The sequence below is a fragment of the Triticum dicoccoides genome, chromosome 2A (assembly GCF_002162155.2).
Source record: "Triticum dicoccoides isolate Atlit2015 ecotype Zavitan chromosome 2A, WEW_v2.0, whole genome shotgun sequence".
In the NCBI taxonomy this organism is placed as follows: Eukaryota; Viridiplantae; Streptophyta; class Magnoliopsida; order Poales; family Poaceae; genus Triticum; species Triticum dicoccoides.
In genome coordinates this window covers 184,573,207-184,598,535 of record NC_041382.1, presented here as the reverse complement: position 1 = coordinate 184,598,535, position 25,329 = coordinate 184,573,207, and the positions used below count along the sequence as shown (strand labels likewise).

Here is a 25,329-nt window from a genome sequence, read left to right as displayed (position 1 = left end):
CTCTTGTAGGCTGTGAGAAAAATACACTTAAAGCAGCTAATAATGGTTTTTTTAACTCCCATTCTTGTTATTTTCATCTGGACTAACAATCAGCAAATGTCTGACGAGAACTTGAGGGTACATAGTTCATTCTATTATCTGTATGACAGATTAGATTTTTTTTAATATTTCAAAAATAAAATTCGATGTGCTCAAGAGCTCTAAAAATGCACGTCCAGATAGCCTTAGTTATTATCTTTTGTCATGCCATGACTTGCATTAGTATTGTCCTCCCCAGAATTCCCCTAGAAAATCAAATTTGTGTGTCAGTTGTTGGTTTGTATACTACATGCAGGTTGTAGTTGATGGATATTCTGCCCCACTGACTGCTGGAAACATTGCGAAACTGGTAAGGTAGCATTACTCTGACCCCATCTCATCATTTCCTGCCTAGTTCTGGTGAAATTTACAAATGCAAAATAAGCAAACAGGATTGTCTTTGTATAAGGAATATCTTCCAGAGCTTCAGTCTGACATATGCACTACGCTGTTGTGTTCCAGTTTTTTGTTTACAACTACTCCCTCCATTCACAAATGTAAGATGTTTTGGATATTTCAATATGGACTACATACGGACTGAAATGAGTGAACAAACACACTAAAACGTGTCTATATACATCAGATTCAGAAAAAATGTTAGAACATCTTATATTTGTGGATGGAGGGATACTTGCTTTGATATCTCAATAGAGTAAATTTTGCTTCAGGTTTTGGATGGGGCATATGATGGTGCAACACTGAAATCTGTGAGCCAGGCAATCATTGTAGACAGTGAGACTGGGAAGAAAGGGTATACTCTTCCATTGGAGGTCATGCCTGCTGGACAGTTTGAACCGCTATACAGAAGCCCGCTAAGTATTCAGGTCACTCATTCACACTACTTCAACAGTGAAACAATCATGTTCTCTATATCTTGACTTGTTTCCTTGGCTTCATATAATTTAGGATGGAGAATTGCCAGTCCTTCCAATGTCTGTATACGGCTCTGTTGCCATGTCACATAGTGAGGATTCAGATGAATACTCGTCACCAACCCAGTTCTTCTTCTATCTGTATGATAAGAGAAATGTGAGTAAGGCTACATGTTTATCCACTGACATAAAAAATCAGTAGGCGCAATCACCCAAATACATATTTGCTCTGCATTTTGTTGACTAGGTTGGATAAGTATATGATTTTGGAAGGTCTGGATAAGTATATGTGACTCAAGAATGCACCAAGTTTCTTCTCCTTTTGTGAACCATATTTGCTGTCGTAGGGTTGCTTTGTGCCATGTATGAAAAGTTATATAATTCTTTTTTTTTTAGGGAAAAGGCCATCATGGCTAGCTTTATTAAATCAAATAAGAATTACATCGTTCATTAATTGACTATAAGAACCCTGGGGGTTCCTCAGTCAAACTATCGTCACACTTATTATAAAAAGTTATATAATTCTTGAATGCTACGTACTAGTTAGGAATATCTATGCAAATACAGGCACTACCAAGGCCACTCAAGTAATGCAATAGTTATGAATGCCCAATCTCCTCTACCATCTGCTTCGGGGTTATTGCACTGTCTAGGAGTAGAAGCATCAACTGTGTAAATAGTTTGATTTGTGATAATTTCTCTGTTGTTTGCAGTCTGGTTTAGGAGGAATATCTTTCGAGGAGGGACAATTTTCAGTTTTTGGGTAAGTCGCGACTTAATATTACACTCCCATGAATAGATAGTACTAGAAATGATCAGATATTATGGTCCCTAAAAAGAATTGATATCTTCCTGTGGATTAAAAGGAAAGAACTTCCGTGTGAAAACAAACATCTGCAGGTATGCCACAGACGGAAGAGATGTCCTTTCACAGATTAAGGCTGGAGATAAGATTCGCTCGGCCAAGCTGATACAGGGCAGGGAACGCCTTGTACTGCCGGCAGCAGCTTCAGCGCCAGCCCCGGCTGATCCAACGCCGGCTCCAGCAGATCCAACGCTGGCTCCGGCAGAGAGCTGATACAATCAACCGGACGCACCGCAAACTGGCAGCATTCTTTCATTGATCAGGAGACAACCATTTTGTATACCAAGATCATGTAAAGTTGAACAAAGACAAAACATATATGTGTATATATAGAGAGATAATCGTCGCACATTTGCACATGAAAACAATTCCGGTGTCTGTGTTGGTGATTGCACAATCCGAATAGAATGCATTGTCTGTTTCTTTTGATCTTTTCTATTCTATGTTTGTCAGGAAGTTGCTGTCGGCGTGCATCTCTCGCTGAGCCAGGCGAGGATGTCGTCCCGGACGCGCTCGATGTTCTCCTCCGGCTCGCCGAAGAGCATGGAGTGGAGCATCCCGTCGTACATCTTGATGGTCTTGTCCTCGCTGGCCGCGGCCTCGTACAACGCGCGGCTGACGGCGGGGTCGGTCACCTCGTCGGCGCTGCCGTGCACGACGAGGAACGGGACGGTGACCTCGCCGAGGCGCGCGCCGAGCTCGTCGGTGGCGCGCAGCAGCTCCATGACGGTGCCGAGCCTGGGCCGGCCGTTGTAGCGCATGGGGTTGCGCGCGGCGATCAGGCGCTTGGCGGGCACCTTGACGGACTTCTCGATGAGGTCGGCCGTGGGCACGATGGGGAGAGTAGGCGCGAACCGCGACACGAGGGTGAGGATCTCCGGCACCGGCCAGCGCGGCCGGATCCGGTCGGAGATCTTGCACATGGGCGCCACCAGCACGGCCCCCGCCCACTCCCCCGGCGGCGTGCGGAGGTGGATCAGCAGGCAGATGGCCCCGCCCATTGACTCCCCGAACAGGAAGCACGGCAGCCCGGCGTGCTCCTCGCGCCGCCGGACGGACCGGAAGAAGGCGAGGAGGTCGGCGACGGCGACCTCGAGATCCGGGACGAAGGCCTGCAAGCCGTGGGAGCGGCCGTGGCCGGGGAGGTCGGCGGCGAAGCAGGCGAAGCCGGAGCGGGCCAGGAAGACGGCCGTGGCCTGGAACGTCCAGCTGATGTCGTTGCCATAGCCGTGGACCATGAACACGAGCGCCCTCGGCCGCGCGCCGGCGCCCCCACCAGCAACCGGGCGCCACGAGCGCGTGAAGAGGCGGCGCGCGCCCGCGTCGTCCGGCGTGGTGAAGTAGGACGACTCGCCCTCCGCGCCCTGGGCCGCGTAGTACTCCGCCTCCGTCGCCGGGTGCTCGCCCCAGAAGTTCACGGGCGCCGGCGCGTCTTCCTGAGTCATGGTGAGAGGCGCTGGGTTCGGATGGATGGGGAGGGGAACTGGTGCCGGCGAGTGGTGGGGGAAGTCGTTGTTGCCTCTTGCGGAGCAGCAGGGGAGGCCGTTTCACCCACGTTCACGTTTTGGGGTGAGTGGATTGGGTTAAGTTTCCGGGGTTGGTGGAACTGTTTGTGCCGTCGACCCGTATTTTTTTTAGGGTAAAAACTGAACTTTAATCAACTGAAATCATACGAGGTACTCCATCTGTTTCAAATTACTGGTCGCAGAAATGAATATATCTAAAACTAAAATACATCTAGATACATTCATACCTGCGACAAGTAATTCAGAACGGAGGGAGTACATACATAAACTGGGGGTGTCCGTCAGCCACAAATGGCGCCCCAAATCAAGAGAACATGAGGCTTTTGCGAGGTTACGGGCCTCGCTGTTGTGCTCCCGCTTTTCGTGCTCCATACGAACGTCCTCCAGCTCTCTCATCTTCAGCTTTATATCATGAACTATGGTGCTGCTGGAGCCCATATAAATCTGATTCAGATTATTGATGGTCGCCATACAACCAGTTCCTATGTGAACCTTTTTCACATATAGATCATCAGCAAGAGCCAATGCTTCATTAAAGGCCATCGCTTCAAGAATCTTGGGATGAACAAGGCCTTGAACAACAACTGCAGAGAAACCCAAGTACATGCCATGTTCATCACGACAGATTGCTGCAAACGAGCCTCTATCATTGTTCCTAGAGATAGCAGTGTCCACATTAATCTTCACATGACCTTGCGATGGAGGAATCCAGCTCCTATTTATCTGTCCACGTGCTATGCTCGAAGTAGAGCCGCCCATACACACTGTCGATGGCCCCGGAATCAAGGCCAAGTCTGCCATGAATTATTCAATGAATTTGAAAGTGCTCAAAGGTGATTGGAACTCGCTCTCGTGGATAGCCCTTCAACGGGCCCACCAGATCGCCCACAAGGTGACAAGCACTTTGATAAAATCTGCAGCTTGCATAGACTCCATCAAATCCCCCATCCAGAGTCATGCATCAGATGAATTGCATGCAATCAAATGCTCTACCATTTCCTCATCAATCAGACTCCAAACACACTTGGACATAGTACAATCAATCAGAGCATGGTGCCAAGAATCTTCAGCTCCATTACATACTTGACAGAGATTTGAGTCTGACATATTTCTGTTGGAAATATGCCCTAGAGGCAATAATAAAAGCATTATTATTATATTTCCTTGTTCATGATAATTGTCTTTATTCATGCTATAATTGTGTTATCCGGAAATCGTAATACATGTGTGAATAATAGACACCAACATGTCCCTGGTAAGCCTCTAGTTGGCTAGCTCGTTGATCAACAGATAGTCATGGTTTCTTGACTATGGACATTGGATGTCATTGATAACGAGATCACATCATTAGGAGAATGATGTGATGGACAAGACCCAATCCTAAACATAGCACAAGATCGTATAGTTCGTTTGCTAGAGTTTTCCAATGTCAAGTATCTTTTCCTTAGACCATGAGATCGTGTAACTCCCGGATACCGTAGGAGTGCTTTGGGTGTGCCAAACGTCACAACGTAACTGGGTGACTATAAAGGTATACTACGGGTATCTCCGAAAGTGTCTGTTGGGTTGACATGGATCAAGACTGGGATTTGTCACTCCGTATGACGGAGAGGTATCACTGGGCCCACTCAGTAATGCATCATCATAATGAGCTCAAAGTGACCAAGTGTTTGGTCACGGGATCATGCATCACGGTACGAGTAAAGTGACTTGCCGGTAACAAGATTGAACGAGGTATTGGGATACCGACGATCGGATCTCGGGCAAGTAACATACCGATTGACAAAGGGAATTGTATACGGGGTTGCTTGAATCCTCGACATCGTGGTTCATCCGATGAGATCATCGAGGAGCATGTGGGAGCCAACATGGGTATCCAGATCCCGCTGTTGGTTATTGACCGGAGAGCGATCTCGGTCATGTCTGCATGTCTCCCGAACCCGTAGGGTCTACACACTTAAGGTTCGGTGACGCTAGGGTTGTAGGGATATGTATATGCAGTAACCCAAATGTTGTTCGGAGTCCCGGATGAGATCCCGAACGTCACGAGGAGTTCCGGAATGGTCCGGAGGTAAAGATTTATATATGGGAAGTCCTATTTCGGCCATCGGGACAAGTTTCGGGGTCATCGGTATTGTACCGGGACCACCGGAAGGGTCCCGGGGGTCCACCGGGTGGGGCCACCTGTCCCGGGGGGGCACATGGGCTGTAGGGGGTGCGCCTTGGCCTACATGGGCCAAGGGCACCAGCCCCAAGAGGCCCATGCGCCTAGGGTTTCAAGGAGGAAGAGTCCTAGGAGGGGAAGGCACCTCCTAGGTGCCTTGGGGAGGAGGGATTCCTCCCCCTTGGCCGCAACCCCCTAGGAGATTAGATATCCTAGGGCCGGCGCCCCCCCTAGGCCCTCCTATATATAGTGGGGGAAGGAGGGCTTTTTCATCCATGCCTTTGGTGCCTCCCTCTCCCTCTCCAACTCCTCCTCCTCCTCCTCCTCCTCCATAGTGCTTGACGAAGCCTTGCCGGAGTACTGCAGCTCCATCATCACCACGCCGTCGTGCTGCTGCTGGAGCCATCTCCCTCAACCTCTCCTTCCCCCTTGCTGGATCAAGAAGGAGGAGACGTGGCTGTTCCGTACATGTGTTGAACGCGGAGGTGCCGTCCGTTCGGTGTTAGGATCTCCGGTGATTTGGATCACGTCGTGTACGACTACCTCATCCTCGTTCTTTGAACGCTTCCGCTCGCGATCTACAAGGTACGTAGATGCATCTAATCACTCGTTGCTAGATGAACTCCTAGATGGATCTTGGTGAAACCGTAGGAAAAATTTTGTTTTCTGCAACGTTCCCCAACAGTGGCATCATGAGCTAGGTCTATGCGTAGTTCTTCTTGCGCGAGTACAACACAATTTGTTGTGGGCGTAGATGTTGTCAACTTTCTTGCCGCTACTAGTCTTATCTTGCTTCAACGGTATTGTGGGATGAAGCGGCCCGGACCAACCTTACACGTACGCTTATGTGAGACCGGTTCCACCGACTAACATGCACAAGTTGCATAAGGTGGCTGGCGGGTGTCTATCTCTCCTATTTTAGTTGGAGCGGATTCGATGAAAAGGGTCCTTATGAAGGGTAAATAGAAGTTGACAAATCACGTTGTGGCTTTCACGTAGGTAAGAAAACGTTCTTGCTAGAACCCTACTTCAGCCACGTAAAACTTGCAACAACAATTAGAGGACGTCTAACTTGTTTTTGCAGCAAGTGCTTTATGATATGATATGGCCAAAGTTGTGATGAATGCTGAATGATCTATATGTAATGTATGAGATGTTCATGCTATTGTAATAGGAATCATGACTTGCATGTCGATGTGTATGACAACCGGCAGGAGCCATAGGAGTTGTCTTTATTTTTGTATGACTTGCGTGTCATTGAGAAACGCCATGTAAATTACTTTACTTTATTGCTAAACGTGTTAGCCATAGTAGTAGAAGTAATAGTTGGCGAGCAACTTCATGGAGACACAATGATGGAGATCATGATGATGGACATCATGGTGTCATGCCGGTGACAAGATGATCATGGAGCCCCAAGATGGAGATCAAAGGAGCTATGTGATATTGGCCATATCATGTCACTATTATTATTTGATTGCATGTGATGTTTATCATGTTTTGCATCTTGTTTGCTTAGAACGATGGTAGTAAATAAGATGATCCCTCATAATAATTTCAAGAAAGTGTTCCCCCTAACTGTGCACCGTTGCGACAGTTCGTTGTTTCGAAGCACCACGTGATGATCGGGTGTGATAGATTCTAACGTTCACATACAACGGGTGTAAGACAGATTTACACACACAATACACTTAGGTTGACTTGACGAGCCTAGCATGTGCATAGACATGGCCTCGGAACACAGAAGACCAAAAGATCGAGCATGAGTCGTATAGAAGATACGATCAACATGAAGATGTTCACCGACGTTGACTAGTCCGTCTCACGTGATGATCGGACACGGCCTAGCTAACTCAGATCATGTTATACTTAGATGACTAGAAGAGGGATGTCTATCTAAGTGGGAGTTCATTATAATTTGATTAGATGAACTTAATTATCATGAACTTAGTCTAAAATCTTTACAATATGTCTTGTAGATCAAATGGCCAACGTAGTCCTCAACTTCAATGCGTTCCTAGAGAAAACCAAGCTAAAAGACGATGGCAGCAACTACACGGACTGGGTCTGGAACCTGAGGATCATCCTCATAGCTGCCAAGAAAGATTATGTCCTACAAGTACCGCTAGGTGATGCACCTGTTCTCCCTGTAGAACAAGACGTTATGAACGCTTGGCAGGCACGTACCGATGACTACTCCCTCGTTCAGTGCGGCATGCTTTACAGCTTAGAGCTGGGGCTCCAAAAGCGTTTTGAGAGACATGGAGCATATGAGATGTTTGAAGAGCTGAAAATGGTTTTTCAAGCTCATGCCCGGGTCGAGAGATATGAAGTCTCCGACAAATTCTTCAGCTGTAAGATGGAGGAAAATAGTTCTGTCAGTGAGCACATACTCACTATGTCTGGGTTACATAACTGCTTGACTCAGCTGGGAGTTAATCTCCAAGATGACGTGGTCATTGACAGGATCCTTCAGTCGCTTCCACCGAGCTACAAGAGCTTTGTGATGAACTTCAATATGCAGGGGATGGAAAAGACCATTCCTGAAGTATTTGCTATGGTGAAATCAGCAGAGGTAGAAGTCAAGAAGGAACATCAAGTGTTGATGGTCAATAAAACCACTAAGTTCAAGAAGGGCAAGGGTAAAAAGAACTTTAAGAAGGACGGCAAGGGAGTTGCCGCGCCCGGCGAGCAAGCTGCCGGGAAGAAGCCAAAGAATGGACCCAAGCCCGAGACTGAGTGCTTTTATTGCAAGGAAAGTGGTCACTGGAAGCGGAACTGCCCCAAATACTTAGCGGACAAGAAGGCCGGCAAAACGAAAGGTATATGTGATATACATGTAATTGATGTGTACCTTACCAGTACTCGTAGTAGCTCCTGGGTATTTGATACCGTTGCGGTTGCTCACATTTGTAACTCAAAACAGGAGCTGCGGAATAAACGGAGACTGGCGAAGGACGAGGTGACGATGCGCGTCGGGAATGGTTCCAAGGTCGATGTGATCGCCGTCGGCACGCTACCTCTACATTTACCTACGGGATTAGTTTTGAACCTCAATAATTGTTATTTAGTGCCAAGTTTGAGCATGAACATTGTATCAGGATCTCGTTTAATTCGAGATGGCTACTCATTTAAATCCGAGAATAATGGTTGTTCTATTTATATGAGAGATATGTTTTATGGTCATGATCCGATGGTGAATGGTTTATTTTTTTGAATCTCGAGCGTAATGCTACACATATTCATAGTGTAAGTACCAAAAGATGTAAGATTGATAATGATAGTCCCACATACTTGTGGCACTGCCGCCTTGGTCACATAGGTGTCAAACGCATGAAGAAGCTCCATGCTGATGGACTTTTAGAGTCTCTTGATTATGAATCATTTGACACATGCGAACCATGCCTCATGGGTAAAATGACCAAGACTCCGTTCTCAGGAACAATGGAGCGAGCAACCAACTTATTGGAAATCATACATACTGATGTGTGCGGTCCAATGAGTGTTGAGGCTCGCGGTGGCTATCGTTATGTTCTCACCCTCACTGATGACTTGAGTAGATATGGGTATGTCTACTTAATGAAACACAAGTCTGAGACCTTTGAAAAGTTCAAGGAATTTTAGAGTGAGGTTGAAAATCAACGTGACAGGAAAATCAAGTCCCTGCGATCAGATCGTGGAGGAGAATACTTGAGTCACGAGTTTGGTACACACTTAAGAAAATGTGGAATAGTTTCACAACTCACGCCGCCTGGAACACCTCAGCGTAATGGTGTGTCTGAACGTCGTAATCGCACTCTATTAGATATGGTGCGATCTATGATGTCTCTTGCCGATTTACCACTATCTTTTTGGGGCTATGCTTTAGAGACTGCCGCATTCACTTTAAATAGGGCACCGTCAAAATCCGTTGAGACGACACCATTTGAATTATGGTTTGGGAAGAAACCTAAGCTGTCGTTTCTAAAAGTTTGGGGATGCGATGCTTATGTCAGGAAACTTCAACCTGAAAAGCTTGAACCCAAATCGGAAAAATGCGTCTTCATAGGATACCCTAAAGAAACTATTGGGTATATCTTCTACCTCAGATCCGAAGGCAAGATCTTTGTTGCCAAGAATGGGTCCTTTCTAGAGAAAGAGTTTCTCTCGAAAGAAGTAAGTGGGAGGAAAGTAGAACTTGATGAAGTATTACCTCTTGAACCGGAAAATGGCGCAACTCAAGAAAATGTTTCTGAGGTGCCTGCACCGACAAGAGAGGAAGTTGATGATGATGATCAAGATACTTCTGATCAAGCTCCTACTGAAATTCGAAGGTCCACAAGGACACGTTCCGCACCAGAGTGGTACGGCAACCCTGTCTTGGAAATCATGTTGTTAGACAACGGTGAACCTTCGAACTATGAAGAAGCGATGGCAGGCCCGGATTCCGACAAATGGCTAGAAGCCATGAAATCCAAGATAGGATCCATGTATGAAAACGAAGTATGGACTTTGACTGACTTGCCCATTGAGCGGCGAGCCATAGAAAATAAATGGATCTTTAAGAAGAAGACAGACGCAGATGGTAATGTGACCATCTATAAAGCTCACCTTGTCGCTAAGGGTTATCGACAAGTTCAAGGGGTTGACTACGATGAGACTTTCTCACCGGTAGCGAAGCTGAAGTCCGTCCGAATCATGTTAGCGATTGCCGCATTCTATGATTATGAAATATGGCAAATGGACGTCAAAACGGCATTCCTTAATGGTTTCCTTAAGGAAGAATTGTATATGATGCAGCCGGAAGGTTTTGTCGATCCTAAGAATGCTGACAAGGTGTGCAAGCTCCAACGCTCGATTTATGGGCTGGTGCAAGCATCTCGGAGTTGGAACATTCGCTTTGATGAGATGATCAAAGCGTTTGGGTTTACGCAGACTTATGAAGAAGCCTGCGTTTACAAGAAAGTGAGTGGGAGCTCTGTAGCATTTCTCATATTATATGTAGATGACATACTTTTGATGGGAAATGATATAGAACTCTTGGACAGCATTAAGGCCTACTTGAATAAAAGTTTTTCAATGAAGGACCTTGGAGAAGCTGCTTATATATTAGGCATCAAGATCTACAGAGATAGATCAAGACGCCTCATAGGTCTTTCACAAAGCACATACCTTGATAAGATATTGAAGAAATTCAATATGGATCATTCTAAGAAGGGGTTCTTGCCTGTGTTACAAGGTGTGAAATTGAGCTCAGCTCAATGTCCGACCACGGCAGAAGATATAGAAGAGATGAGTGTCATCCCCTATGCCTCAGCCATAGGTTCTATTATGTATGCCATGCTGTGTACCAGACCTGATATAAACCTTGCCGTAAGTTTGGTAGGAAGGTACCAAAGTAATCCCGGCAAGGAACACTGGACAGCGGTCAAGAATATCCTGAAGTACCTGAAAAGGACTAAGGAAATGTTTCTCGTTTATGGAGGTGACGAAGAGCTCGTCGTAAAGGGTTACGTCGACGCTAGCTTCGACACAGATCTGGATGACTCAAAGTCACAAACCGGATACGTGTATATTTTGAATGGTGGGGCAGTAAGCTGGTGCAGTTGCAAGCAGAGCGTCGTGGCGGGATCTACATGTGAAGCGGAGTACATGGCAGCCTCGGAGGCAGCACATGAAGCAATTTGGGTGAAGGAGTTCATCACCGACCTAGGAGTCATACCCAATGCGTCGGGGCCGATCAAGCTCTTCTGTGACAACACTGGAGCTATTGCACTTGCAAAGGAGCCCAGGTTTCACAAGAAGACAAGGCACACCAAGCGTCGCTTCAATTCCATTCGTGAAAATGTTCAAGATGGAGACATAGATATTTGTAAAGTACATACGGACCTGAATGTAGCAGATCCGTTGACTAAACCTCTCCCTAGAGCAAAACATGATCAACACCAGAATTCCATGGGTGTTCGATTCATCACAATGTAACTAGATTATTGACTCTAGTGCAAGTGGGAGACTGTTGGAAATATGCCCTAGAGGCAATAATAAAAGCATTATTATTATATTTCCTTGTTCATGATAATTGTCTTTATTCATGCTATAATTGTGTTATCCGGAAATCATAATACATGTGTGAATAATAGACACCAACATGTCCCTGGTAAGCCTCTAGTTGACTAGCTCGTTGATCAACAGATAGTCATGGTTTCTTGACTATGGACATTGGATGTCATTGATAACGAGATCACATCATTAGGAGAATGATGTGATGGACAAGACCCAATCCTAAACATAGCACAAGATCGTATAGTTCGTTTGCTAGAGTTTTCCAATGTCAAGTATCTTTTCCTTAGACCATGAGATCGTGTAACTCCCGGATACCGTAGGAGTGCTTTGGGTGTGCCAAACGTCACAACGTAACTGGGTGACTATAAAGGTATACTACGGGTATCTCCGAAAGTGTCTGTTGGGTTGACATGGATCAAGACTGGGATTTGTCACTCCGTATGACGGAGAGGTATCACTGGGCCCACTCAGTAATGCATCATCATAATGAGCTCAAAGTGACCAAGTGTTTGGTCACGGGATCATGCATTACGGTACGAGTAAAGTGACTTGCCGGTAACGAGATTGAACGAGGTATTGGGATACCGACGATCGGATCTCAGGCAAGTAACATACCGATTGACAAAGGGAATTGTATACGGGGTTGTTTGAATCCTCGACATCGTGGTTCATCCGATGAGATCATCGAGGAGCATGTGGGAGCCAACATGGGTATCCAGATCCCGCTGTTGGTTATTGACCGGAGAGCGATCTCGGTCATGTATGCATGTCTCCCGAACCCGTAGGGTCTACACACTTAAGGTTCGGTGACGCTAGGGTTGTAGGGATATGTATATGCAGTAACCCGAATGTTGTTCGGAGTCCCGGATGAGACCCCAGACGTCACAAGGTGTTCCGGAATGGTCCGGAGATAAAGATTTATATATGGGAAGTCCTATTTCGGCCATCGGGACAAGTTTCGGGGTCATCGGTATTGTATCGGGACCACCGGAAGGGTCCCGGGGATCCACCGGGTGGGGCCACCTGTCCCGGGGGGCCACATGGGCTGTAGGGGGTGCGCCTTGGCCTACATGGGCCAAGGGCACCAGCCCCAAGAGGCCCATGCGCCTAGGGTTTCAAGGAGGAAGAGTCCTAGGAGGGGAAGGCACCTCCTAGGTGCCTTGGGGAGGAGGGGTTCCTCCCCCTTGGCCGCAACCCCCTAGGAGATTAGATCTCCTAGGGCCGGCGCCCCCCCTAGGCCCTCCTATATATAGTGGGGGAAGGAGGGCTTTTTCATCCATGCCTTTGGTGCCTTCCTCTCCCTCTCCAACTCCTCCTCCTCCATAGTGCTTGGCGAAGCCCTGTCGGAGTACTACAGCTCCATCATCACCACGCCGTCGTGCTGCTGCTGGAGCCGTCTCCCTCAACCTCTCCTTCCCCCTTGCTGGATTAAGAAGGAGGAGACGTGGCTGTTCCGTACGTGTGTTGAACGCGGAGGTGCCGTCCGTTCGGTGCTAGGATCTCCGGTGATTTGGATCACGTCGTGTACGACTACCTCATCCCCGTTCTTTGAACGCTTCCACTCGCGATCTACAAGGTACGTAGATGCATCTAATCACTCATTGCTAGATGAACTCCTAGATGGATCTTGGTGAAACCGTAGGAAAATTTTTGTTTTCTGCAACCTTCCCCAACAATTTCTACCAGCCCTAACAGCTTGGGTTGGGATAGAGTTTCGTGCAAGGCGCCAAGCGAAATTTCTTACCTTCCCTGGTACCTTAATTCTCTAGAGTTTCTTCCATTGATTCTGAGCAGCTTGTCAATTGGAGGTTGCTGGTTTTCCCTCCAGCCACGCCTCTCTTCTTCTCTTCGTATCGACAGGAGCCTATAGGCCGGACGGACAGAGAAAATTCCATTTTGTTCATAATGCCATGCCCAGCTATCGTCAAGATTACGCGAGCACAACGGAATGTTCAGAACAACCTGTGCGTCTGCCACCTGCAAATGTTCAGAAATTTGCTGCCTATTCTAGCTCTTTGTTGGTTCTTCAATGAGGTCACTCACCCATTCAGGAGGATTAGCCGATCTCGGGTGTAATGCTCGCAACATGGAATCACGTGGAAGCCAATTATCCTCCCACACCCTCATCGGTCGACCGTTACCAATCCGTCTAATAAGACCTTGTTTCAGCACCCCAACCCCCCTGGATCGCCCTCCACACCTGGGAGGGGTTGCTTCCTAGCTCAGCCTGCAGTACATCGTTATCTAGATAGTACACCGCTTTGAGAAGCTTTGCACTGAGCGAGTCTGGATCTTGCACAAGCCTGCAAGCTTGTTTGGCCAGCATGGCCAAGTTAAAAAGTTGAGTATCCCGGAATCCTAAACCTCCTTGATATTTTGGCATCGTCAGAATCTCCCAAGACACCCATGCAACCTTCCTCTTCCCTTCTTTGCTACCCCAAAAGAACTTTCTCAGCATAGTATCGATTTGCTGGCACAAACCCTTGGCAAAAGAAAGCAAGACATCGAGAATGTAGGAACAGCTTGAGCTACTGGTTTAATAAGAATTTCCTTGCCCCCCGCCGCCATGCATCTCTCAATCCATCCTTTAACCTTCCCCCATAATCTATCCTTGATGTACTTGAAAAAAAATCATTTTTGACTTCCCCACATCTGAAGGTAGACCCAAATACCTTGCCGTCGACCCGTATGGGCTGTGCTTTTAAGACCAGCCCGAGCATGGATTTTTGGCCTGGCACGACACGTAAATAACGAGATCAGATCAGGCCTCACGGCCTTTTTATTCGCCGACTGGCATGGCATGGCCTGACTCACAGTCCAAGTTGGCCCTTTTAGTACCCCTCAAAATCTCCTCCTACCTTTTTAGTCCATGTTACTAAAAGGAGGAGATTTTTACTAGTCTATGTTACTAGTCTATGTTACTACCTCTATAGTGGGGAGTAACATATCTGCGGTAACATGCAACACTTCATTTATTAGGCTATAGACTCATCTTACCTTGATATGTGTGATGTTACTCATACTACTAGTAACTAGCTATTTACCACTTTCCTCTCTTTTTTCATTTATTGTTTGCTACATCATCTATTTTATCTAAATATGTGTGATGTTACTACCTATGTTACTCCCACTGCGGGTAGTCTTAGACATCGCGGTCGGTAGGAGTAAAATCTACTATATCCCTAAGCTCCCTAGGGGTAAAAGGCCTCACAATCAATTGAAGTGTCCAATTAGAATTGGGTCACCCGATTTTGACCAAGTCAATAAATTCTCAAATCTCTCATTCAATTTTTTATATTATACACTATGCTTCCTAATTTTTAAGTCGTCGCAATTAATTGAGGTCTTTGGTTTAGAACTTGGTCACCTGATTTTGACCGGATCAATAATTTCTCAAGGAATTCTCCCATTTAATTATTTTAATTTATCATATTTCCTAATTTTGAACTTTTTTATTCAATTGAGATATTCAATTTTTGAATTTGGTTTACGATTTTGATCGGGCCAGTGGTTTTTCAAATAAATCAACACCAACTGGCTAAAAGACATATCAACCCCGTGCATGCTCTTATCACCTAGAAAAAAAAGTCAATGTGATGATACTATAACACCAATAGAGTACATGAAGTCACCGACGCAGAAATTGTTGATTAGCGCATAGCACAGAATCACACCATGAAAGACTCACCAAATAACCGCATTATAAATAAACATAAAATACACTCCATCGTTTCCCCCATCCGCCAAACTAAATATTCCACCAGTTCCAAAATACAAGGGGTATTAGTTCTTCGGAAAGTCAAATTTCTTTAACTTTGACCATGTGCAGAGCCAAAAATATCGACATCCACAATGTTAAGCCAAAAAAAGATATCAAAATCCACAATATTAAGCCAAAAAATTATGGAAATTTATTTCATGACGAATCTAATAACACCAATTTCATATTAAGAATTTTGATATATTTCTTCATAAATTTGATCAAACTTAAACTGGTTGGACTTTTCAATAAAGTAATACACCTTATCATATTTTACAACAAAATGAGTATTTTTTTAAAAGAATCTCAACAACACCAACAACGCAGCAAAGCGCGCCCAACCCTTCTAGTTATTCAACTATTGCTTACTGAGGTTCGGTTAGTTCTGATTTAGAGGAGAAAAACATATGTGACTTTGATAGGTGCCACACATTGGCACACATATATGGCAACTTCGAACTTTTTTATGGCAAGTTTAGTTACGCAAAGATGGCAACTTTAGTTTTCAAGCATGGCAATTCTTTTTCGGATGGCAAGTTTCAGTTTTTTTAATTGGTTTTTCTTTTTGGATGGTAACTTTAGTTGTAAAAAACGTCAAAACCAAATTGCTTCGTGCCACATATTATGACACTTATTACTATTTGGGAAACTAGAGTTGCTCTAAATCATTCCTCCACATCTTCCGTAAATAAAAACTTTATTCCACCTGCAGATCAAAACTCACGCATGGTGCACGTACGTCCGCCTCTGACCATCACTCCATACAGCGACCAATGACTATGGCCCCTTCCACCATACCTACCCCCGACTACACCATATTTGAACTGGCTTATCTGATTCCCTGTCATCACCAAGCGAGCTAAATAAGGGGCTCCATCTCTGAACTGTCATTGGCACAACCGCACAAGTGTACACACCACCACCACCGTGACCCACGTTTCCGGTGCACCCAGTGGCCGAGCCAGGATTTGCTAACGTCCCAGGCGAGAAACCAAAGGCTAAAAACTACCAAAAAATTCAGTTTGAAGGCATACAAAAGTCAATCTATGTTGCAACAAAATTACTAACAAACATGATACTCAATGGCCTCTAGCAGTAATATAGGAACAAAATTACGAGAAAGGCGTTTTGGAGGCCGAGCTCTATGAAGGCCTTTATTTTTAAAAAATTCAAATTCAAACTTTTATGGTTCAAAAAATTCTGAAAAAAATATGCGTGTATGTAAGGATGTAACTCACATGTGTGTAAAAATTCATGATGAAATACCTTGAGTTGCGACCTGTACAAAAAAGACAAATCCATGGCATGGGAGGATGAATAGTATCATGTGTTAAACAGCCCCATATTTGTCTTTTTGCACAGCCCTCATTTCAATGTATTTTGAACTGAAAATTTACACACATGTGTATTATGCCTTCATGTATATCTGTGATTTTTTTCAGAATTTTTTGAGATGTAAACATACAAATTTCAATGAAATTTCAAATCTGAATCTGGAGGCCTCACTGGAGCCCGAGCTCCAAAAGGGATTTCCGCAAAATTACTAAATGTCAAATTTTATTTTCGCATCTAAGTATCTAACAAACATTGGCCTCTAGCAGCAACGGTTTAATCTAGCAACTGACAAAAATCATCATCTAGCAATAGTGGCATCTACAAACAAAAATTGAGGTTTGGAAATTGGAAGAGATACGACCATTTGCGTTTTCCTCTTGCTGCCTTGCTGCTGTCCAGTTGCTCTGTGACGCGGCTGTTGAGAAAAAGGCGCCTCCAAGGAAGGGCCACCTCGGCCACCTTGCCGGCAGTTCGTCGGGGCCACCGCCTCGCCGGACAAGGCGGCAGCCCACAACGGCGCAGAAGGGGACTGGGGGCGGGCGGTTGGATAGGTGTATAGGCAGAGGCGCAGAAGGGGATTGGGGGCGGCTGGATGGGTAGCACGACGACAGCCAGCGGCGGGGCGGCGGGCGGCGCCGACGGGCAGGGACGCGGCCACCGGCCTCGCCTAGGTTCGTCAAGTTGGGGGAAGGGGCGGCGGACAGGTTCGTCCAAACCCTCGTGAGTAGCACACGCACGCGCAGGGAAAGGCACTGACCTGGGTGGATGGGCCAGTTGGCCCAGGCTGCCTGGCTAAGAAGTGGGCTGCGCCCCAGGCTGAACAGTGTTTTTTTGTATATATGGGCTGAGAAAATTTTCCACGCCCCAGGCAGCGGCCTGGGCTGCCTGGGGCCCAGCTCCGCCCATGGGTGCACCCACTTAATTATTACGCTATCTTCGTGTACTCCCTGAGCTCTTCTGTCTGTTCCGTACTGCCCATGATTTTGGTTCGAGTTTTTTTTTCCGGGAGATTTTGGTTCGAGCTCTCGGCAGCAAGTAAGGAGTATATGGACACATGACACTCTACGATGGCGATGTCAAGCTTAATCGATCATGCATAATTCTTCATCATTCAAAAAACTTACTGAACTGAAACACATTACACTGGCAACAACAAACCAAGCGAGACATGCGATGGATGCTTCCTACGCATCCGTCCATATCCCATACACGACTACACGTACACTTCAATCAAACACGAGACGTCGACGGCGCGAACGCAGTCGCAGACACATGCATGCATGGCCATGTAGCAGCAGCTATTTTATTGTAGCAACCAAAAAGCTAGCGGAAAATGATTTGTAGCAGGCTAGCTCTACCAAGTAGATGGACGGGTGCAACGTGTGGGCGGACGGTGGGCGTTGGCGTGGACGTGCTGGCGGCCGGCCGGCTCGGCCCATCAGGGAGAGTCGGAGCGGGGGCGGAAGGGGTTGGGAATCTCAAAGCCGGGGTTGGGCACCCAGGTGTCGTCGGCGCCGGGGATGAACTGTCCACTGGCGGCGGCCGGGATGCTGTGGTCCAGCCCGCCGATGTCGGGGATGTAGTGGGTGCCCAGCTCGTACCGCCCGATCCCCGGGATCAGCACCGTCCCCTCCTGGAACGTGTCCGGCCGCTTCACATCGTCCTCCGCGGGCTTCTCCGCCGGCACGCCGCGCGCCGCCGAGCCCAGCTCCGTGAGGCACGCCGCGGCCACCAGCGCCGCGAGGATCAGCAGGGACGCCGACTTGCTGGCCATGCCGATTGCTGTGACCGGGACTGGTGGTAGCTGAGCTGAGTGAGCTTCTCTTGCTGTCTCGATCGCTGGCTGTTGCTTTCGTGTGTGGTGGATGGTGATCGCCGTGCCGAGCTTATATAGAGCGCGTGGCGTAACGCAGGGATGATCGGAGGCGTGCCGCGGGGTGGAAGGATCGGGAGGGAAAAGGCGGTGCGTTCAATTCGATCGTATGGATCGACCGATCGCACGGCACACGTTTGTTGTTACCAACGCCGCGCCGCGCCGCGCCGCGCGTGCGCTATTTTTGCCTTGCGTCGAGGGGACGACGAGCGTATGGGGCGCGACGACGAGGGAAATGGCCGTGGACGACGGGCAAAGTGGACGTACGGGGCGGTTGAGTTGGTTACTTGGGTAGTAGTAGTAGGGACCCTGCGTGGTTATTGATCTGGTAGCTATGCCCGGGTTCCAACTACTCTGTCCTGCTCTTTAAGCACCGCTGCGTGGGGGAGGCTACTTATTTCTCCTCTCGCCGTATATCTCTCTGCAGGCGCCATGCACAATGGGGAGTAGCTATCATTCGATAGTAGGAAGTGTCTATTCTTAAATCTGACATATATTATAGTGGCTAGGACTCAGTCGACTAAGACTTAACCAAATCTTGGTCAAGTGACATAACAATCTAGAAAAAAAAATCTGAAATAAAAATTTGCATGGATCTTAATGTAAGATCCTATGGATATAACATCGACTGAGACTTAACGAAGTCTCAGTCGACTGAAATTTAACAAGAATGTATATTATACACTTCTTATTTTCAGGTCGGCGATCTCAAGTTTTCAGCCTTGAGTTCTTAATTACTACCCAGCAAAAGTCATCTGCAACTTTAGGTGTGGAGATGCGCATCACCTTAAATTACACACGATCAATAGTACTTTGTACAAAATATGCGACTTTGATCTTTTTTTCTAGGGGATATGCGACTTGGATCTTGAATGACAAATCATATTCGGCCCTTATTCTTGAGAAACCTTTACTCTTCTCTTTCAAGCTGGGTGCGGCGCATGCATGTCGATGGATGGATGCATTCATGACGGTCAAATGTAGATACCATTAATGGTAAACTGGTTCCTACCCTGCACCCCAAATGGACAAATCGAGGATACTGACTGTACTACCCGTATATGTGCCCACAGGTTTTCCCAGCACCTGTGGGCCCACCAGTGAACAATGGAAGCTTCCGCGTCTCGCGGATCGCCGGATGGACCCTACCTGCGGCACGCCCTTTCGGTTTCGTCCACGCTACGCAATTCTATCGGTTCACACAACGGTAGTTGAGTGCACGATACAGTACACGCACGCATTGTCTCCTACCTGTGGCGAACCGGCAAATGAACCGAGGCAGCCGGTTGGTTCGGAGCGCGGCCGCCAAGGAATGAAGCGTCAACAACAAACGCGGCCATAATCTGCATTTATTCGGGACGGTGCTCAGCTCAACCGAACCGTGCATGGTGCCACTTGCACATGCACGGTGGATGTTGGGCCATGCCAAAGCCAGCCATGGAAGTTGCGATTGCACGAAATGTTGGAACTCCATTTTTCTTTCTTCGTCTTGGACCAGCGTATCCGGTGCACCGCCTCCCCTACTCGCACGTACTACCTTCCCGGCGGTGCCTAATTTATCACGAGCACGATGGACCATCCCGGTACGGTAAGTCATGCTATTCGAAAAGAAAAAGTTGTGCTATATAATGTGCATCTGCAAAAATATAGAGCAACATCTTTTTAAGGAACGCGCAAGAGAATTTGCACGTCACTTTTTCATTATGATAGGAGGAAGTAGTAGGATTTACAAAAATGGAATTGCACGTCGCTTCATTATGATAGGAGGAAGCAGTAGGATTGACAAGAGTGTTACTAGGCTGCAGAGATGAAGCACCAACGTCTACCCATCCACCAGAGGAAGAAAATTAAAATCGACTACTCACGCACGCCCACACCTCCACGTCCTATTGGCTTAAGGCGTTACAGAAGTAGCCACAATCTGCATTCACAGTCAATGGTTGTTGTAACCACGCCCACCGGAGACGAAACATTGTCAAAGACCCGCCGATTTCTTTCCAACGAGAGAGTGCATGGTAAGAATCACGAGAGAATTCAACTCCTTCCTGCGGGAGGAGGGCGTGGCCAGACTTGTCGGCGTCCATCAATCCACCATGTCAACGTGTGGCAAGCAGGTGAAACCTTCCCATCCCATCGATTGTAGCATAGAAAGCCAAACCGTTCGCGCAAAGGACAAGAAGATGGGTGATGGTCTTTGCCCCTGAAGACACAATGGGCAGCAAGGCTGATGAGGCAATGCTCTCGCCATGAGAGGGTCCGAAGTCCAGCACCTATTCTTGAGCGCTAGCTAGGTGAAGAACTTTGTCAGCATTCCGGGGACGGGGGTATTCAGACTTGCCTGTCTGCGGCCCACGGCGAGGCTCCATCGACGGCCTGGTACGACGACCCAACTTCAGCAATAAACAAATCGAGACCCTCGCGGGGGGTGCTACCTCTTTAGTTTGCATTGGTTTTCCCTTGAAGAGGAAAGGGTGATGCAGCAAAGTAGCGTAAGTATTTCTCTCAGTTTTGAGAATCAAGGTATCAATTCAGTAGGAGACAACGCGACAAGCCACCGAATACCTGCACAAACAAACACCAACTTGCAACCAACGCGACAAAGGGGTTGTCAATCCCTTCACGGTTATTCACAAAGTGAGATCTGATAGAGATGGATAAACGGTAAAGTAATATTTTTGGTATTTTTGGTTTATGGAACGGAAAGTAAAAGATTGCAAAGTAAGGGAACGGCGACGGAAATTGGCAAGTTGACGGGAAACTAATATGTTGTAAAATAGATCCCGGGGCCATAGGTTTCACTAGAGGCTTCTCTCAAGATAGAAATAATTACGGCGGGTGAACAAATTACTGCCGAGCAATTGATAGAAAAACGCAAAGTTATGACGATATCTAAGACAATGATCATGAATATAGGCAACACGTCCGTGTCAAGTAGACCGAAACGATTCTACATCTACTACTATTACTTCACACATCAACCAACTCCTGCCTGCATCTAGAGTATTAAGTTCATAAGAACAGAGTAACACATTAAGTAAGATGACATGATGTAGTGGGATTAACTCAAGCAATGTGACGAAAACCCCATCTTGTTATCCTCGATGGCAACAATACAATGCGTGTCGGTTCCCCTTCTGTCACTAGGATCAAGCATCGCAAGATTGAACCCAAAGCTAAGCACTTCTCCCATTGCAAGAAAAACCAATCTAGTTGGCCAAACCAAATCGATAGTTTTAAGAGACTTGCAAAGATATCAAATCATGCATATAAGAATTCAGAGGTGATTCAAATAATAGTCATATATAAGCTGATCATAAATCCACAATTCATCGGATCTCAGCAAACACACCGTAAGAGAGTATTACATCGAATAGATCTCCAAGAACATCGATGAGAACAAGGTATTGAGAATCAAAGAGAGAGAGAGAACAAGCCATCTAGCTACTAGCTATGGACCCGTAGGTCTGAAGTAAACTACTCATGCCTCATCAGGGAGGCAATGGTGTTGATGTAGAAGCCCTCTATGATCGAATCCTCCTCCGGCAAGATGCCAGAAAAGGCCCCTAGATGGGATGTCACACGTAGGACTGGGCGTTCGGTTTTGATACGTCTCTGTCGTATCTACTTTTCCAAACATTTTTGCCCTTGTTTTGGACTCTAACTTGTATGATTTGAATGGAACTAACCCGGACTGACGTTGTTTTCAGCAGAATTGCCATGGTGTTATTTTTGTGCAAAAATAAAAGTTCTTGGAATGATATGAAAATCAACGGAGAATTATTTTGGAATATATAAAAAAATACTGGAAGAAAGATCCACGTCAGGGGGCCCACCACCTGTCCACGAGGGTGGGGGCGCGCCCTACCCCCTGGGTGCGCCCCCTGCCTCGTGGGCCCCCTGACGCTCCACCGACCTCAACCTTGACTCCATATATTCACTCTCAGGGAGAAAAAATCAGAGAGAAGAATTCATCGCGTTTTATGATACGGAGCCGCCGCCAAGCCCTAAACTCTCTTGGGAGGGCTTATCTGGAGTCTGTTCGGGGCTCCGAAGAGGGGAATCCGTCGCCATCGTCATCATCAACCATCCTCCATCACCAATTTCATGATGCTCTCCGCCGTGCGTGAGTAATCCCATTGTAGGCTTGCTAGACGGTGATGGGTTGGATGAGATTTACCATGTAATCGAGTTAGTTTTGTTAAGGTTTGATCCCTAGTATCCACTATGTTCTGCGATTGATGTTGCTATGACTTTGCTATGCTTAATGCTTGTCACTAGGGCCCGAGTGCCATGATTTCAGATCTGAACCTATTATGTTTTCATCAATATATGAGAGTTCTTGATCCTATCTTGCAAGTCTATAGTCACCTATTATGTGTTATGATCCATTAACCCCGAAGTGACAATAATCGGGATACTTACCGGTGATGACCGTAGTTTGAGGAGTTCATGTATTCACTATGTGTTAATGCTTTGGTCCAGTACTCTATTAAAAGGAGGCCTTAATATCCCTTAGTTTCCATTAGGACCCCGCTGCCACGGGAGGGTACAACAAAATATGTCATGCAAGTTCTTTTCCATAAGCACGTATGACTATATTCGGAATACATGCCTACGTTACATTGATGAACTAGAGCTAGTTCTGTGTCACCCTAGGTTATGAATGTTACATGATCGATCGCATCCGGCATAATTCTCCATCACCGATCCAATGCCTACGAGCTTTTTCTATATTGTTCTTCGCTTATTTACTTTTCTGTTGTCACTGTTACAATCACTACAAAACCCAAAAATATTACTTTTGCTACCGTTACCTTTTGCCATCATTACCACTACTATCATATTACTTTGCTACTAAATACCTTGCTGCGGATATTAAGTTTCCAGGTGTGGTTGAATTGACAACTCAGCTGCTCATAATTGAGAATATTCTTTGGCTCCCCTTGTGTCGAATCAATAAATTTGGGTTGAATACTCTACCCTCGAAAACTATTGCGATCCCCTATACTTGTGGGTTACCAAGAACATTTTTTGGCGCCGTTGCCGGGGAGCATAGCTCTATTCTTTGAGTCACTTGGGATTTATATCTGCTTATCATTATGAAGAACTTGAAAGGTCCAAGAACCAAGATTTATCCCTCAACTACGAGGGGGGGGGGAGGGGGGGTAAGGAACTGCCATCTAGCTCTGCACTTGATTCACCTTCTGTTTTGAGTAAGCTTGCGACACCTAAACCCGCTTCTGCTAGTAATTCTGATATGTCGCATGTTATTGATGATGCCACTTCTGCTATGCATGATACTTATGATGAAACTACTTCTATGCTTGATACTACTGTGCCACTTGGTGAATTTCTTGATGAACAACTTGCTAGGGCTATAGACAATGAAATTATTGAAACCGATAATATTGATGAAAGTGATGATGAAGATTCTCCCCCTAGATATGAATTGCGTGTTGTTCCTGAGGGTTATGTTATGGATGAAGAAACCGCTAGAGACTTTCTTGCATGCAATGATAGAAGTGATCTTAAGAAATTATTAGCTAAGCTGAAAGAAAAATCTTTGAATGCTAGAATGAAATATGATCCTGCTTATGCTACTTCACCTATCTTTATTACTGATAAGGATTATGATTTCTCTGTCGATCCTGAGTTAATTACTTTGGTTGAATCTGATCCTTTCTATGGCTATGAATCTGAAATTGTTGTGGCACATCTTACTAAATTAAATGATATAGCTACCCTATTTACTAATGATGAGAAAACTCGCTACTATTATATCCTTAAATTATTTCCGTTCTCATTAAAAGGTGATGCTAAGATATGGTTTAATTCTCTTGATCCTGGTTGTGTGCATAGTCCCCAGGATATGATTTACTACTTCTGTGCTAAATATTTCCCTGATCATAAGAAACAAGCTGCTTTAAGGGAATATATAATTTTCTGCAAATTGAAGAAGAGAGTCTCCCACAAGCTTGGGGGAGGCTTATCCAATTACCAAATGCTTTGCCTGATCATCCTCTCAAGAAAAATGAAATACTTGATATCTTTTATAATGGACTAACCGATGCTTCCAGAGATTACCTGGATAGTTGTGCTAGTTGTGTTTTCAGAGAAAGAATAGTTGATCAAGATGAAATTCTATTGAATAATATGTTGACCAATGAAAACGATTGGACACTTACTGAACCAACTCCTAAGCCAACTCCGAAGAAAAGGGGTATTCTATTTCTCAGTCCTGAAGATATGCAAGAGGCAAAGAAATCTATGAAAGAAAAGGGTATTAAAGCTGAAGATGTTAAGAATTTACCTCTTGTTGAAGAAATACATGGTCTTAAGTCAACACCTATTGAAGAAACACACGGTCTTGATAACCCGACACTGGTAGTAAAGGTAAATTCTCTCTATAGATGTGATAAAGCTGAAATCCCTCCTGCTAAGTTTGCTAGCCAATGTTTGGATGAATTTGATAACTTTATGGTTAAACAAGAAGATTTTAATGCTTATGTTGGTAGACAATTGAAACATAATGCTTATATGATTGAACACTTGAGTGATTATATGGCTAGTGTTAAAGGTGAACTTAAACTTATTAGTAAACATGCTTCTATGGTTACCACTCAAGTAGAACAAGTACTTAAAGCTCAGAATGATTTGCTCAATGAATTGAATAGTAAAAATAATGACTTTGTTGTTAGAGTTGCAACTAGAGGAGGTAAAGTGACTCAAGAACCTTTGTATCCTGAGGGCCATCCTAAGAGAATTGAGCAGGATTCTCAGAGAAATAACGTTGATGCACCTAGTCCTTCTAAAA

General features: G+C 45.8%; 3 protein-coding genes across 3 annotated transcripts in view; 1 reads left to right on the top strand and 2 right to left on the bottom strand.

Moving 5' to 3' along the window:
* LOC119354110 (peptidyl-prolyl cis-trans isomerase CYP37, chloroplastic-like) overlaps nt 1–2,183 on the top strand; it is a 5,893-nt gene extending 3,710 nt beyond the window's left edge. The window contains exons 8-12 of the mRNA XM_037620811.1: nt 335–388; nt 747–902; nt 985–1,107; nt 1,664–1,713; nt 1,851–2,183. Coding sequence (XP_037476708.1) covers nt 335–388; nt 747–902; nt 985–1,107; nt 1,664–1,713; nt 1,851–2,028 — 561 coding nt within the window. The 3' untranslated portion in view covers nt 2,029–2,183. The remainder of the gene's footprint in view (nt 1–334; nt 389–746; nt 903–984; nt 1,108–1,663; nt 1,714–1,850) is intronic.
* On the bottom strand, nt 2,114–3,379 carry LOC119354111 (caffeoylshikimate esterase-like). Its single transcript, XM_037620812.1, has one exon. The coding sequence runs from the start codon at nt 3,258–3,260 to the stop codon at nt 2,265–2,267; it is 996 nt and encodes a 331-aa protein (XP_037476709.1). The 5' UTR covers nt 3,261–3,379; the 3' UTR covers nt 2,114–2,264.
* A 14,339-nt stretch (nt 3,380–17,718) lies between these two features.
* On the bottom strand, nt 17,719–18,518 carry LOC119354109 (putative cell wall protein). The gene has a single exon (XM_037620810.1). It carries the CDS (start codon nt 18,414–18,416, stop codon nt 18,081–18,083), a length of 336 nt encoding a protein of 111 aa, XP_037476707.1. The 5' UTR covers nt 18,417–18,518; the 3' UTR covers nt 17,719–18,080.
* Between the last annotated feature and the right edge of the window lie 6,811 nt (nt 18,519–25,329).

Coding starts and splice junctions, on each gene's coding strand:
- LOC119354111 (XM_037620812.1), bottom strand. CDS start 3,260: ATGACTCAGGAAGACGCGCCGGCGCCCGTGAACTTCTGGGGCGAGCAC.
- LOC119354109 (XM_037620810.1), bottom strand. CDS start 18,416: ATGGCCAGCAAGTCGGCGTCCCTGCTGATCCTCGCGGCGCTGGTGGCC.